The sequence below is a fragment of the Rhinolophus sinicus genome, linkage group LG17 (genome assembly GCF_036562045.2).
Source record: "Rhinolophus sinicus isolate RSC01 linkage group LG17, ASM3656204v1, whole genome shotgun sequence".
NCBI lineage: Eukaryota > Metazoa > Chordata > Mammalia > Chiroptera > Rhinolophidae > Rhinolophus > Rhinolophus sinicus.
Window position 1 is genome coordinate 4128969 of NC_133766.1, and position 13054 is coordinate 4142022.

Consider the following 13054-nt stretch of genomic DNA (forward strand, 5'->3'; position numbering starts at 1 on the left):
TGACTAAAGGAGCCTACAGTTAATGGGTTTAAGGCAAGAAAACTGGAATGAGGGCAGAAGGGTTGGGGTAGGGATCAGAAAACAAAAGCAATATTAAAATCCAGGTGGAATCTTCTAGGAGCTAAACTTACAAGGAAGTGGATAACGGAGAGCCGACTTGAGTCATGAGTTAATATTTGACGAGAGCTACATTCTAAGTGTAGCACTGTAAAGTTTCAGTTCTCAGGCTATTTTAGGAGACAGCAGGCCCCAAACTATACTTACAATAAATAAATGTTTAGTCGGTCCGTCATGCTGGGAAATGTTCCGAATCATTTTCATCAGCAATGGGTCCTTGAACTTCAGAGCTCTCTTCATGAGCATCTTCAGCCCGTTTCCTGATACAGAAAAACCGAAAATTCCCCCAGTACAATTAAGGTTCACTTCAGTTCCATGAATTTTTTTGTGTACAGTTTGCAAAAAACCCCAATTTCCATACAGTGAAATGCATAAATCTTAAGTGTACAATGGATTCATTCTGATAAGCGTACGCCCATGTGTAATTCACACCCACATCACGACACAGAGTATTTCCATTCGCTGCGGAGTTCCCTGTGGTCCCTCTTCCCGCCCCCAGTCAATCCAATTCCCAAAATAAAATCACTTTTCTTTTCTTCTTCTTCTTATTCAACATATTAGTTCCGCCTATTCTAGAATTTCACAAAAGTGTGATCACATAGTATGTGCTCTTTTGTATGGAATGTGTACCACAAATTTAAAAAAATGTAAGTACTCCTTGACCCAGAAAACTGTACCTCTAAGAATTTATCCTAAGAATATAAAAATTGAAATGTGGAAAGATTCAGAGAAAGTAAAATCACTGCAGCATTGTTTATAATAGAAAAGAAGTGGCAACAAACTAAATATCCAAAATAGCAGATTAAACTATGGAAAATCCATTAATGGATTAGTTTTCAGCTACTGGCAATTATATTTTATGAAAGTATTTAATCACAAGGAATGATATTCATTGTATTATTAACTTTAAAAAAGTGTCACCATATATATAGAGAACTCCATTTTAATTAGAAAAATGTATTAGCATTGCACCAAAATTTTACCTATAATTATCTCTGGATAGTGAGAGTAAAGATTTAATTTTTTCCTATTTGCTTGTTTGTACTTTTTGTAACAAACATGTATACTTTTTAAATAAGAAAAAAACTATTGGGCAGACTAAAATATCATAATGTATGACAAGCTGTTTTATTAAGTGTTATAGAAACAAATAATACATTTGCATTTTGTCATTTTACATTGTAACAGATTGCTTTGCATTAATAAAAAGTTTTGTTTCATCTAGAAAATGTTTTTAAAAATCAAATTTCAATTAAGAGTAACTGATCTTGGTTTATACAATATTATGGGTGTTTCTACCCATGATATAAGAATGTTCTACCTGACCTTTAAGAATTATAGCTACAAATTTAAAAACTATTTAAAAATAAGATTTACGTAGCTACTATAATTCTTAATTCCTGATTACCTATTTTCCATCGTATGCCAATTGCCATATGATAGAGGTTATCTCAGAAGCTCAAAGGTACTAACCTTCACAGATAAGCTGTACATTCCTTTTGTTAGCAGCAAGATTAATGCAGAAAGAAATGAGCTCCAAGTCGATTCGTTCATCCGAACATTCAAAGAGCATCTTCATTAACTAGCAAGAAACATAGGGCATAAGGCATATTTTACTCCAAAAGACACACAAAAAACCAAAGCAGTATTTTATCACCGTGTGTTATCTTCAATTGTATGTTGCTTGGGAATAACATAATACAATTACATTTTCAACACACAGTGGTACGCTTTCACTACTGAATAACTAAATGAATAAATGGTTAATGAACTACTAGGTGTTCAGCAGTAAATATAAACTAAGTAAAGTGGCGAATACATAAGGAATTTAAAATATTGTGTGGAAGTAGGGCATTCTGACCAAAGAAAATACCTTGGTCAAAGTTGACAAGGCTGGAAAGAACATGATTCTGCAGAAGCACTAAAAGAAGGCAAGCATGCTTGGAGGGGGAGAAATAGTGTCGAGATAAGAAGGTAAAAGCCAGATTATGCAGGGTCTTGAAGTACATGTTAAGGATTTGGGGCTTCATCTTAAGCATAATGGGAAGCCATTAAAAGCTTCTAAGTAAGGAAAGTGTTAGGATAAGATCCGTGTTTCAAAAAGATCTGGCCAGTGTAGAAAATTGGCTGAAACAGATGAAGAAAACTGTGGGAAAACCATCTGGAAGGCTAGAGGAAACATCCAGGTAAGACGATGGTCTCCGGGAAGGGTAGAGGGGGCAGAGATAAAAGGACGGGCAGAGATATACCTAGGAAAGAGAATCATAATGGCATTTAGTAAAAACTGACCAGATGTTGTGGTTAGGGGAGGGAAGGGTCAAAGATGACACCCAGGTTTCTGCACCAACGTGGATGGTGGTACCAACATTTACCAAAAAGGAGAAACTAGAGGAGGAAAAAACTTTAAAGCGGAGATAGTGATTTTGGCTTTAGATACGTTGAGTTTAAGTTGCCTCTTTGATAGTCTAGTACAGATATTCAGTACAAGTTATAAATGTAAGCCTGAGTTTAGAAGAAATGTTTGGGCTGGAGGTATACATAGTTTTCGGAATTGTCATATAGAGTTGATAACTGAAGCTGTAGGCTGGATCCAATTATTCGGGCACGGGTATAAAATGAGAAAATAATTCTATTTAAGGTTAAGAGAAAGGGATGGAAGATTAGAAAAGCAACAGACAGAAGAGGAAAAAGGAAAAGGTAGGCGACATATGCCATTTAGCAGTAACCTAGATTTTTCATGATAAGAATTAGTTGCTATAATAAAGGAGAAATGAACAAACTTTATGCTCTAGTTTTGAGAAGCTAGTTTTATATTACTGGTAAATCAGCAAATTAACTTAGTGTATATTATGTAAAGATATGTTTCTCTAAGTCAAATTGCTAACAACATACAGAAGTCAATTTATAACCTAAAAATTTCTTATGTTTCTTCTCAGGGCAATACCTTTTTAGATCAACATGCCTTCGTAAATCCAGCCCAGTGCCTTATATTAGTAAGTGAATAACAACTATTGGTTAGATCCTGTTCTGTTAAATCTTGTTTTAGTTGCTCTCCATATTAGTTCTAGACAACTTTTAAGTCTCAAAAACGATACATGGTCAACACACAAAAATCAATCATATTTCTATGTGCTAGCAATGCACAACTGGAAACCAAAATTAAAAACACAAATCCACTTACAATTTCTCCAAAAAAACCCCGAAACTTAGGTATAATTCTAATACAAATATATATACATGTATCTATATCTATATCTATATTTCACTATATGCCGAAACTACAAAACACTAGAGCAGGTGAATGGTTGGCACATATCATGCCTTTTCCCAGAGGACAGCTCTTTGACCAGAAATGTTGCTGCCAATGAAATCTTTGGGTAAATTATCATTAACACTTTGATAATGTTGCAGAATTTAAAAATTCTATGGCAAAAAAATAATCTAAATTTATGGGGTATACATTTAACAGATTTTGCTACCTATCTATAAATTAACTGCCAATTAAAATTAAATTACAAATTAATAAAACTGTAGGCAACAATCCTCTAATTAATGTAATTAGTATGTTTTTCATATTCATTAAAAATGTACTATAAATTTCTTCCAAACTTTTACTGATACAAGAAGTTTTTTTGAAATAACAAAAATATGTCACATTAAAGCAAAGTTTTAAGAAGGCAAAATATTTGTTGCTATTTACTTCACATTAACCCATAGTATAAAAATTGCCCTTAAAAATGGGGTTAGAGGTGATTTGTCGAGAAGTGGAGGGTTTTGGCTTGTTGTTTTGTTTTTGTAATTTCCATCTTAAATCCTGTAATGAAGTAATCAGGAGCAAAATTAAAAAAAATAAAAAATAATGCATGGTTTGAAATCTTATCCAACCCCCACCCCCGACCCCAAATCAAGAGAAATTAGGACTAACTGTGAATTAAATGTATCATGATATAGAATTAGTTTTTTCATAATAAGAAAGAGAAACACTTCAATTTTAATTAAAGTATTCACATTTAAAAATAATAGTTTAGTTCAAACTCTACGTGCAGCACGATGTCTTTAATTTGATTGCTGCCCATGCCACTTCAAAAGTAAGTGTAATTGCTGACAACTAGGAAATATTAAAACTAGATTTGTTCTGCTTTAACTGTGTCCATTGTCATCTTTTACTAATTTAACAGGAAGGCACTAAAAGGGCTTAGCTTGTGCACTGAAGAGGCAATACTGGTTCAATCAGACAAGTCCCATATTGAGTATCAGATGCCAAAGACCCACGACTGAAATCACTGTGTCTAGACTCTCTGGCACCTGCCTTCACTTATTTACCAGTGACCAGAGGCCAACCCCCACCGCTCTCAGTATTCACACACACCTCTCCCACCCCCACCCCCTGCCCAAACATCTTTGAATGATTATGGCAGAACTCTGCATGCCTCAGGAATCTCCTCTGACTGGCTACTCCCTAGCTCCACTGTTTGAAGTGATGCTCTGGTTTCTGAACTTCAGCAGATAATGGCAGGCAGGAGCAAAGGGGGCTGTCAGAAAGGACGTTTACCAGCATTCAGCTAAAAAGAAGCACGGAGATCAAAGAGGGGCCAAATAGGACAACGGCGGTGGAAAACATGTGGATCACTATGAAGATTCTTGCACACTGTTCCAGGGTAAAATATTGAATAACACCATGACATCATTACCTAAACATGTACTTTGATTGGCCATTCCATTACCAATAAATACTTTTATAAGCATCTGGATGGCATTTGCACCTATTTAAACAAAACATGCATCTTAGAGGTCTAAATAACAATGAACTGTTAATGTGTACTTTTAACTATTATTAGAATACAACTATTAACTCCTGGTTATCCCCAAGTATGCTTACCTGAAACAATTCACCCACTGAGACCATTAAGATCATATATAAAGAAAGACTTGCCTGGCCCCCAAATTTTGCAGAATAGTGACATAATAGGGAAAAAATGAGAATATATTGGATAATTAGAGGCAATCAAGTACAAAAGAAGCAAAGCACCATAATATTGGGAGAGATTACAAGGCACGTTGAATATATAATCACCTACTCTGAATGTTAAATAATTTTCAAAAGTGAACGCTAATCCAATCTTAGGTTCAAGCTATAAAACACGTAAGGAAGGCAGTATTTAAATTGGATTATGAATGGGTCAAAAATAATGAGAAAAAGATTTGATATTTTACTAATAGTACTTTACTTTTGCATAGTGTTTTACAGTTTATAAAAGTGCCTTTACGTACATATCTAATGTAATTAAAGACTATGACCATACTCCATATCCTTTTTGATCACTGACATGAATATAAATGACCACTGAACAATTGCTTTCCCACTTTCAATGTTATTTTAGGCTTCTCATTTGAAAAATTCATTTGCTATACTTGACAATCTTTACTAAACAAACACTAATGTGCATGATTTCAAAGTGAAGAGAATATTACATTAACTGTAAAAATACTCTGTAACTCAGATACAGCTTTATTTAATAAGTAGGTGAACCAGTTTTCACAAAGGAACTTAAAGCTTTACTAGTGTCATAAACAGTACTTCAAATAGCCAATACCTCAGAAAGGAGTATATCTTTTTAATTCCTGAAGGAAGCATGGAAATTTCAATTGAATTGCAGATTTGCTTTTCATGATTCTTTTATTTTACAATGAATTTGGAACTGGGTGGCAATCAAACCACCTCAACTTTTTCCTAAATATGTCAAAATTGAGCCCCATTTAAAGTACAAGCTATAGACTGGATAGTACTTTAGTAACAAATATATTCCACAGTATCATTTGGTTTCTCAAAATTTGGCCTCATACTAAAAAGCTTCAGGATGTTTATGACATAATTTGGTAATATAACCTCACCTATTCCTACAAGGGTTGAACTTTTAAAAAGAAAATAAAAAAGTTGACCACCGGATAAGTTTTAGAAGATTCTGTTCATGAAACACAGATCACAAAAGTTCTGAAAACTACATTGTAGAAATATTTGGTGTTAGAAAATTATCCGGCAAGAAAGCATGCATGAATATTGTTCTAAACCAGGTGTGAGAGAATTTTCTACACACATAGTTTTCAACTGCAATACATAATAATCAGGTCTCAAAAGTAACCTAAACAAGCTCTTATTTCTGTTTCTTAATTTAAAATAAAGTTTTCTATTTTATGTTTGAGATTATATATTCTAAAAAAGAAGGGTAACTCCAAATTCAAGATTCAACAAAACAAATTTGCCAACCCTTTTTAGCTTACATTTATATCTTTTATTTAACATTATTCTTTTAAAAATCTAATCTGGATAAAAATGGTCAATCTAGGCAAGAATATTCTTTTTTGGCTGCTTTCCAATTCATATCCTGTAGTCAATGAAGTTCTGACACTAAATGGGATTGAAAAAAGGAACACCCTTTGAAACTGCAAAGCAGAAACCCTTGGAACATATGGAGTGAGACTGCAGTAAATCACCCGTAATCTCCTTTTGACATGGCTACTCTTTTATTGAAAACTTGTTTGACAAAGAGTTTGATTACACTTCGCATTGGCTACAGTCTGACATGCGTTATCTCTATAAGAAGCCTTGCCTTGTTAGATAAAATATGCTGTATATTCCTTTGAATGATGTCTATTTCCTATAAACAAGAATAATTAGTTTATCCCCTGACATAAAAGGCTAAGAAATTATCCTTGAGAGTTTATCAGTTTTTTAATTATATGTAGTGTTAAAATTCTGGAATAGGAAATTCAATTTTAGAACTGTCTTACAGATTTGGGATGAATAGAAGGATGGTCAATAAGAATTAACAAAAAGAGAAATCATGGTCTATTTTTTGCTACATATTAATTACTTTTCAAGTAATATAAATTTAATAACTTACATTAGGCTAACAAGGAATTGCCTTTTACAAGTCTTCAGAAGAACTATTTTAAGAAGTATGACTTATTATTCACATTCTTCTAATGCGTTTTTAACAGTGTGTTATTTTTATTGTATATCACACATCTAGGAATTTTGCTTTATCTATTTTAGAAAATCATTTTATAGAAAATAATATTAAAAATCAGCCCAAGCAATGTTTCAATCATCAGATAATCAAATTACCGGAGCTCAGTTTAATAAAGATTAATGGCACAATAGTTATTCTATGAATGTAAATTCCCTAAAAGTAAAATCGTATATGTACAGAATTTCTACCCTTATAGTCCATGTAAAAAGAAATCACTAAACTCCTTCAAGACAAGTGACATAACATATGAAATATATTAAGCAACTGAGTCATAGCAAACATCTTTGTTGGGAACAGCGCTATAAAAATAAAAGAATTTTGATGAAGCACTTTCCCATCGGAGAACGTAAAGCACTTAAACCCATCAACCATAAACAGAATTAAAGAGCAAATGACAAAGTTGGGAAATGTTTGTAATATGACAGAGTTAAAATAGTTATTTTATATAGATTTTATTAATCATGAAAATATTAACATGCCAATGTAAAAAATTGGCAAGGGACATGAATGAATAATTTATAACATAACATGGATAATAAACATATAAAAAATGTTCAACTTCACCAATATTCATAGAAATGCAAATAAAAAGAAACAGACACTCCAATTTTAGAGAAATAATAATATCCTGTGTTGTTAAAAATGAAATGCTAGTTGGAAAAATAAACTTATGTCTTCTTAGACAGTAATTTGGCCACAATGTGTCAACTAGATAAGTGTTCATAATTTGCCCTAGTAACTCTACTTTTAGGACTTTAAAGCAAAAATCAGAGATGTGGATAAGCATTTATGTACTATGATATTTATTCCACATTATTTCATTTGCTTACATACACTTACTTACATTTGTTTTTATGTGATTCACTGGAAAATATTAAACATACAATTTAACAATATTTAAATTGTGGTACACTTATGCAACAGAATATTATACCACTATTAGAAATAATTTTTGAAGAATGTTCAATGACATGGGAAAATACTTAAGCTCTATTAAGCAAATAAATAATATATAAACACATATAGCATATAATGACAATATTTTATTCTTTAAGTATGCAGAAAGAAGTATGCCAAAATATTAAATGAATATCTCTGGGTTTGGGATAACAAAGTTATTTTCTGTACTTATAAAAAATTTGTATTATAACAGATTTTCTATTAACAAATTTATGTTATTTTAAGAGGAAAAATTTTAAGGAAACAGTTATCTGGCTAATCAAGAGAAAAAATGAAAACTCTCTATTTTCTGAATGCTCTTTTTAAAAGCATGTAAACCACTTACCTGGGGTATACAGTCAGTATATGCAAACATTGATTTAAAGCGGTCATCCATGCTTATGTGGTAAAGAACACACATTGCTATTTGTTTGTAGTTTTCATTGCCTGGGAATAAGAAATCATGGATATGGTGATTGATATTTAGGGGATTAATGTTTTGGGTATAATACACAAATTAATGCATTAAAACTTTTAAACTATGGAATTAAATAAAGCCTAATCTGGAAAATATTTCAAACTCCCTATTTCAATTGCAAAGTTTGGATCACACTATCTGTGAAATATGACTAATTGCCAAGAGAGAATGTGTATTTCACAAGGTATTTTTTTGGAAAAAATAATGAACCACAAACCTAAGAATTAATCATTTTCAGTACCCACTACACAACTGGCCTCCCCACCCTTACTGTTTTATCAAAATATGCGATTAACAGAGTTCACGTTCATTGAAAGCGATGATGTATAAGACATAGTAAACAAAAAGTGTGTTTAATTCCTATGAATCAGACACTGGAAAAATAATCAAAATGATAAAAGAAGTAGAATACTACTTATAAAACTAAAAAGTACATGACTATAAAATGGTAAAGGCTATAAACTTACATACACTTAAACTATAGACTAAGGATTGTCTCAGAATTTCTGAGGTAAAATAATTCTAGTTTCATATACCTTGAAACTGAAAAAAGAAAAGTGAATAATATATCACAGATTTGAAAAATAAAATGGAACTGTAATATATCATGTGATCATTTTACCTTTCAGATAGACCATATTTTTAGGAACTATTTATGATTTCAAAGTCAGTGACAAAACTAGAGCTAGAAAAATTGTTTAGCTAAGAAGTTTTATCCAAAAAACCGTATCCTTTTCAAAAATTCTGGGCTATGAGAAATCCTTGGAGATATTCCGAGTTTTTTAAAAAATCAAGCACGTAAGTAAATTTAGTTAATAAGTAATATATCAAGAAGATCTGAAACACATTTTATCAGGGAGGATAAATTCAGCACCTTTATTTTCGTGTCTACCTAGCACAAAATTACTAAAATACTTGAGTTGTTTTAAAATACTGTTTTATATTCTCACTGAATTTTTTCCACATAGCAGGCATATTTTAAGGTGGATAGAAATTCTTACAGGGCATAAACTGGTATTCTCACAAGGCACAGTATGGCACATGGAAGTTTCTCAATAAACATCTGATTCTATTTTTAATATTTAAACGGCATGGTGACAATAGTTAACGATACTGAACTGTATCTTAGAAAGTTACTAAGAAAGCAGATCCTAAAAGTTCTCACCGCACACACAGAAATTGTGACAAAGTGAGGTGATGGATGTGTTATCTACACCTACTGTGGTGACCACTTGGTGACACATACCGCCATCAAACCATCGTATTGTGTACTGCGAACTTACATAAGGTGATATCAATTAGACCTCAATAAAGCTGGGGGAAAAGTAGTGCTACGTTAAAAAAAAAAAATCCCTCTCACTAAATTGGACAAGAACTACTCTCCAGCAGTGTTTAATTTTATGAGAAAAACAAGGTGCTAGACGCTGAAACAGGGAGCGTCCTGGTGGCCCAGCGTCATGGTGACGGGTCCATCAAGGTGTGTCTCTGCCACTTCCGGGTTCCAGGGCATTGTGAGCACTGCAGCAACTCTGTGCTTCATGAATTCCTCACCTGTGATCCTGGGAAAACTGCTGCGCCTCACCCAGAAGGCTGCTACCTTTCATATGTTACCTTATGTTATCATTCGTATGTTGGCGGTACCATGTCTCTGTTTTACCAATGGAACTGTACTGTCATGCGCCCCGAATACACATGTGTCTGTGTTTTTCTATCCTCAAGATTAGACCATTGTTAGAGGCGAAGTAGGCTTGGGAGGCGGCCACGATTTCTCGGAGGTGAGCTAGTCAGGGGTTAGAGGTATAGATAGTCTGAGCCTGTGGCCTAGCCAGCCCCTTCCCTACAAAGCTCTGCTATTCCCAGAATATGGGTTTAGGAGAATCACCTACAAGTCTCCACTCTGATAAGAACCCTTCATCGTTCTGTCATTCTCATAGGATTATAAATCCTTAGTGCAAATAAATCTCGAGAAAAAACAGAGTATCGATTATCGTCATCAGTATGCATTCTACCACCACAAACACACTGTGACTCTCTTCCTTCTTTCACGCTTTCTTGGGTGGAATAGAACTTACTTTCACTCCCAGTGTGGGGAATGGTAGTGGAGGTGACTGGCTGTCAAGACGAAAGGACACAGAGAGAAAAGTCCGAGAACACGGAGGACAAACCTCACAATTAGCCACATTACTTCATTTATCTTTAAGCAGCATGTGCGAAGCAAAGAAAACCTAGAGCTGTGCCCCCCCCATTCTGAGCACCACCGAACAGAAGAAACTGGAATGTGACCAGCAGTACCCCAGAGACTGTTTATTTTTCTTGAGGAACGTGTGAAAGGAGGTGATGACATTGTACCGAAGGGACTACAATTTTGTGCTCACAGGTCTATATCACCCAAGTTGTTGATATGTCTTCTAGATTTTGTCTGGATAAAGGTTCCCTAGAATTCAATCAAACTGATTTACAAATACCTATAGAGTTAATTTAACTCCCTTCTTATGTAAATATTTTATAAATGGTCTTGTTACCCAGATGTTACCTTAATGATTCTAATTCATATCTTGTTACATATCACCTATTATTTCCTTACTCCTCTAAAGAACTGCAATATATGAATGATAGCATATAAACTATAGGTATCTTATTCATTGATTCACTGCCTCACTGATTATATGAATGGTTAATTACTTGATAAGAATACAGCCTTTCACTGTATGACACCTAGCAGGTGTCGGACAGCTACAATGAAAGACCAAGTATTTTAGGACAAAGTGACTACCTGGAGTGAGGAGCTGTCTGGAAGTAACCTGAATGCATCTCTTCAAACACAGCTGCACACAGAAAGTAGAGGCACCCTGGCAGCCAACTTTTATTATTACTTAAAGGCTAATTTGCAGATCATGTAGCAATAAACAGCCATTAAGAGAGATTAAATGCTCCAAGTAAAATAAGAGCTTATCCTTTATTAGAAGCTAATAGTCTTCATTCATTGAAAGAAAGGATATCTTAGTTCTTGAAACATAAACGTCAAAACAAAAACAAAAACAAAAAAACCCAAAACACCAAACCCAACCATCTTGTATATCCTAAATGAATTTGGGGGGCTGGCGGGTATGATTTTCTCGTAAGAATTCATGACTAAGAACCATAAACTCCAGCTAACCAGCTATGATTCCTCCACGTCTTACAAATGGCAGGCATTTCAAAAGGGCTCCTTTAAGGCTTATAGACATCAATTATTCCCTAATGGCATCCCAAGTAAAAACAGGCCGGCAAGAGTCAGGTTGCTGGCACAGTACCAGTGGCCCTGTGAATTTTGAGGGCAGTGAAAAGACTGAGTATTTTAAGAACGAGGGCTTAATGACTAGAGGTGGATTAGTCAAATCTGTTGAAGTAATAAGGCCCGGGTGGAAAAAAAATGGCCCAGTCATTATGATTCTTTTGGTATTTATGGTAATAAACATGAATCATGATGAACTCACTGGCTATTAAATGCAGAGGTCACAAGTACTTCGATAGGATTTCCACAGGAATTCACCGTTAATTAGCTGGATCATTATTTGAAAGTGTTACTGAATTATCTTAGCAGTGGTGCAGCCATTCTCCCAAAATTGGTCATTCCCAGCTGAGGGCAGTTACTGCCTTAACAAACTGGTCATTAACTCTAGTAACTGATTTTGTGGGAATTATTGCCCTTATAAAATACATTCAAGGGTTGTTTTTTTTCTTTTTCTTTTTAAAGAAATTTGCAGCTGGAGTTCAGCTGGAGCAGCTGAAGGAGGAAAAAAAATCAGTTCTCTGGGCTGCTCTCACGATCGATTTTCTGCCAATTAAAGGGCAAACGCATGCTGATGGGTTTTGAATTTTAAAATGTCTTCGGTTTTTTCATCTCTGAAGTGATTAGTAAAAACACCATTTAGCCACTGATTTTGTAAGACACTTGGGATTTTCCATTCACAGTTCAGTCAAGCAGAAATATGAGTTCTGAACACCAGAACTCAAAGCCAAATTTCCGCTTCTGCAGTAGACTCAGCCCCACACTTTGTAAAAACAGAGTGAGAACACAAGTTATGGGCCACATCATTCGCTAGATTCTCATTCCCTTCTACACGCCATGTCTTCGTTCAAAGCAGAAAACTCCCTTTGAAGTCCCAAAGGCCCTGTGAAAAGATAAGAAAAGTGGGACTAGAATTCTACCCTGTATTAGAACAGAGTAGAATTAAGGTGATATAGTGCCCCTGGAAAGCCTATGTGAATACACTACAGTCCAAAAATCAGTGTCTTTAACTTTCCTACAGAGTCAGAGCCCTTAAAGCTCTATCAATATAGTGAAAACGCCACAGGCAAAAACACCACTGAAAAGACAGTTGCAACAATTACTAGACATACACATTGACTATATTAAAATACACTAAAAATATATTGAAGGTGTATTAGAACATCTTTGGTACATGTTTCCATACATTTTATGTTTAAGCTATCACAGCACATGCTA

At 34.3% G+C, this 13054-nt stretch overlaps 1 protein-coding gene across 2 annotated transcripts in view; it reads right to left on the reverse strand.

Moving 5' to 3' along the window:
* Positions 1-13054, reverse strand: part of KIFAP3 (kinesin associated protein 3) — a 114981-nt gene that overhangs the window by 56195 nt on the left and 45732 nt on the right. For both annotated transcript variants that reach the window (XM_019716383.2, XM_019716384.2), the window contains exons 11-13: positions 8434-8534; positions 1591-1699; positions 265-377 (exon numbers count right to left, since the gene is read on the reverse strand). In XM_019716383.2, the coding sequence (XP_019571942.1) occupies positions 265-377; positions 1591-1699; positions 8434-8534 (323 nt within the window). The remainder of the gene's footprint in view (positions 1-264; positions 378-1590; positions 1700-8433; positions 8535-13054) is intronic.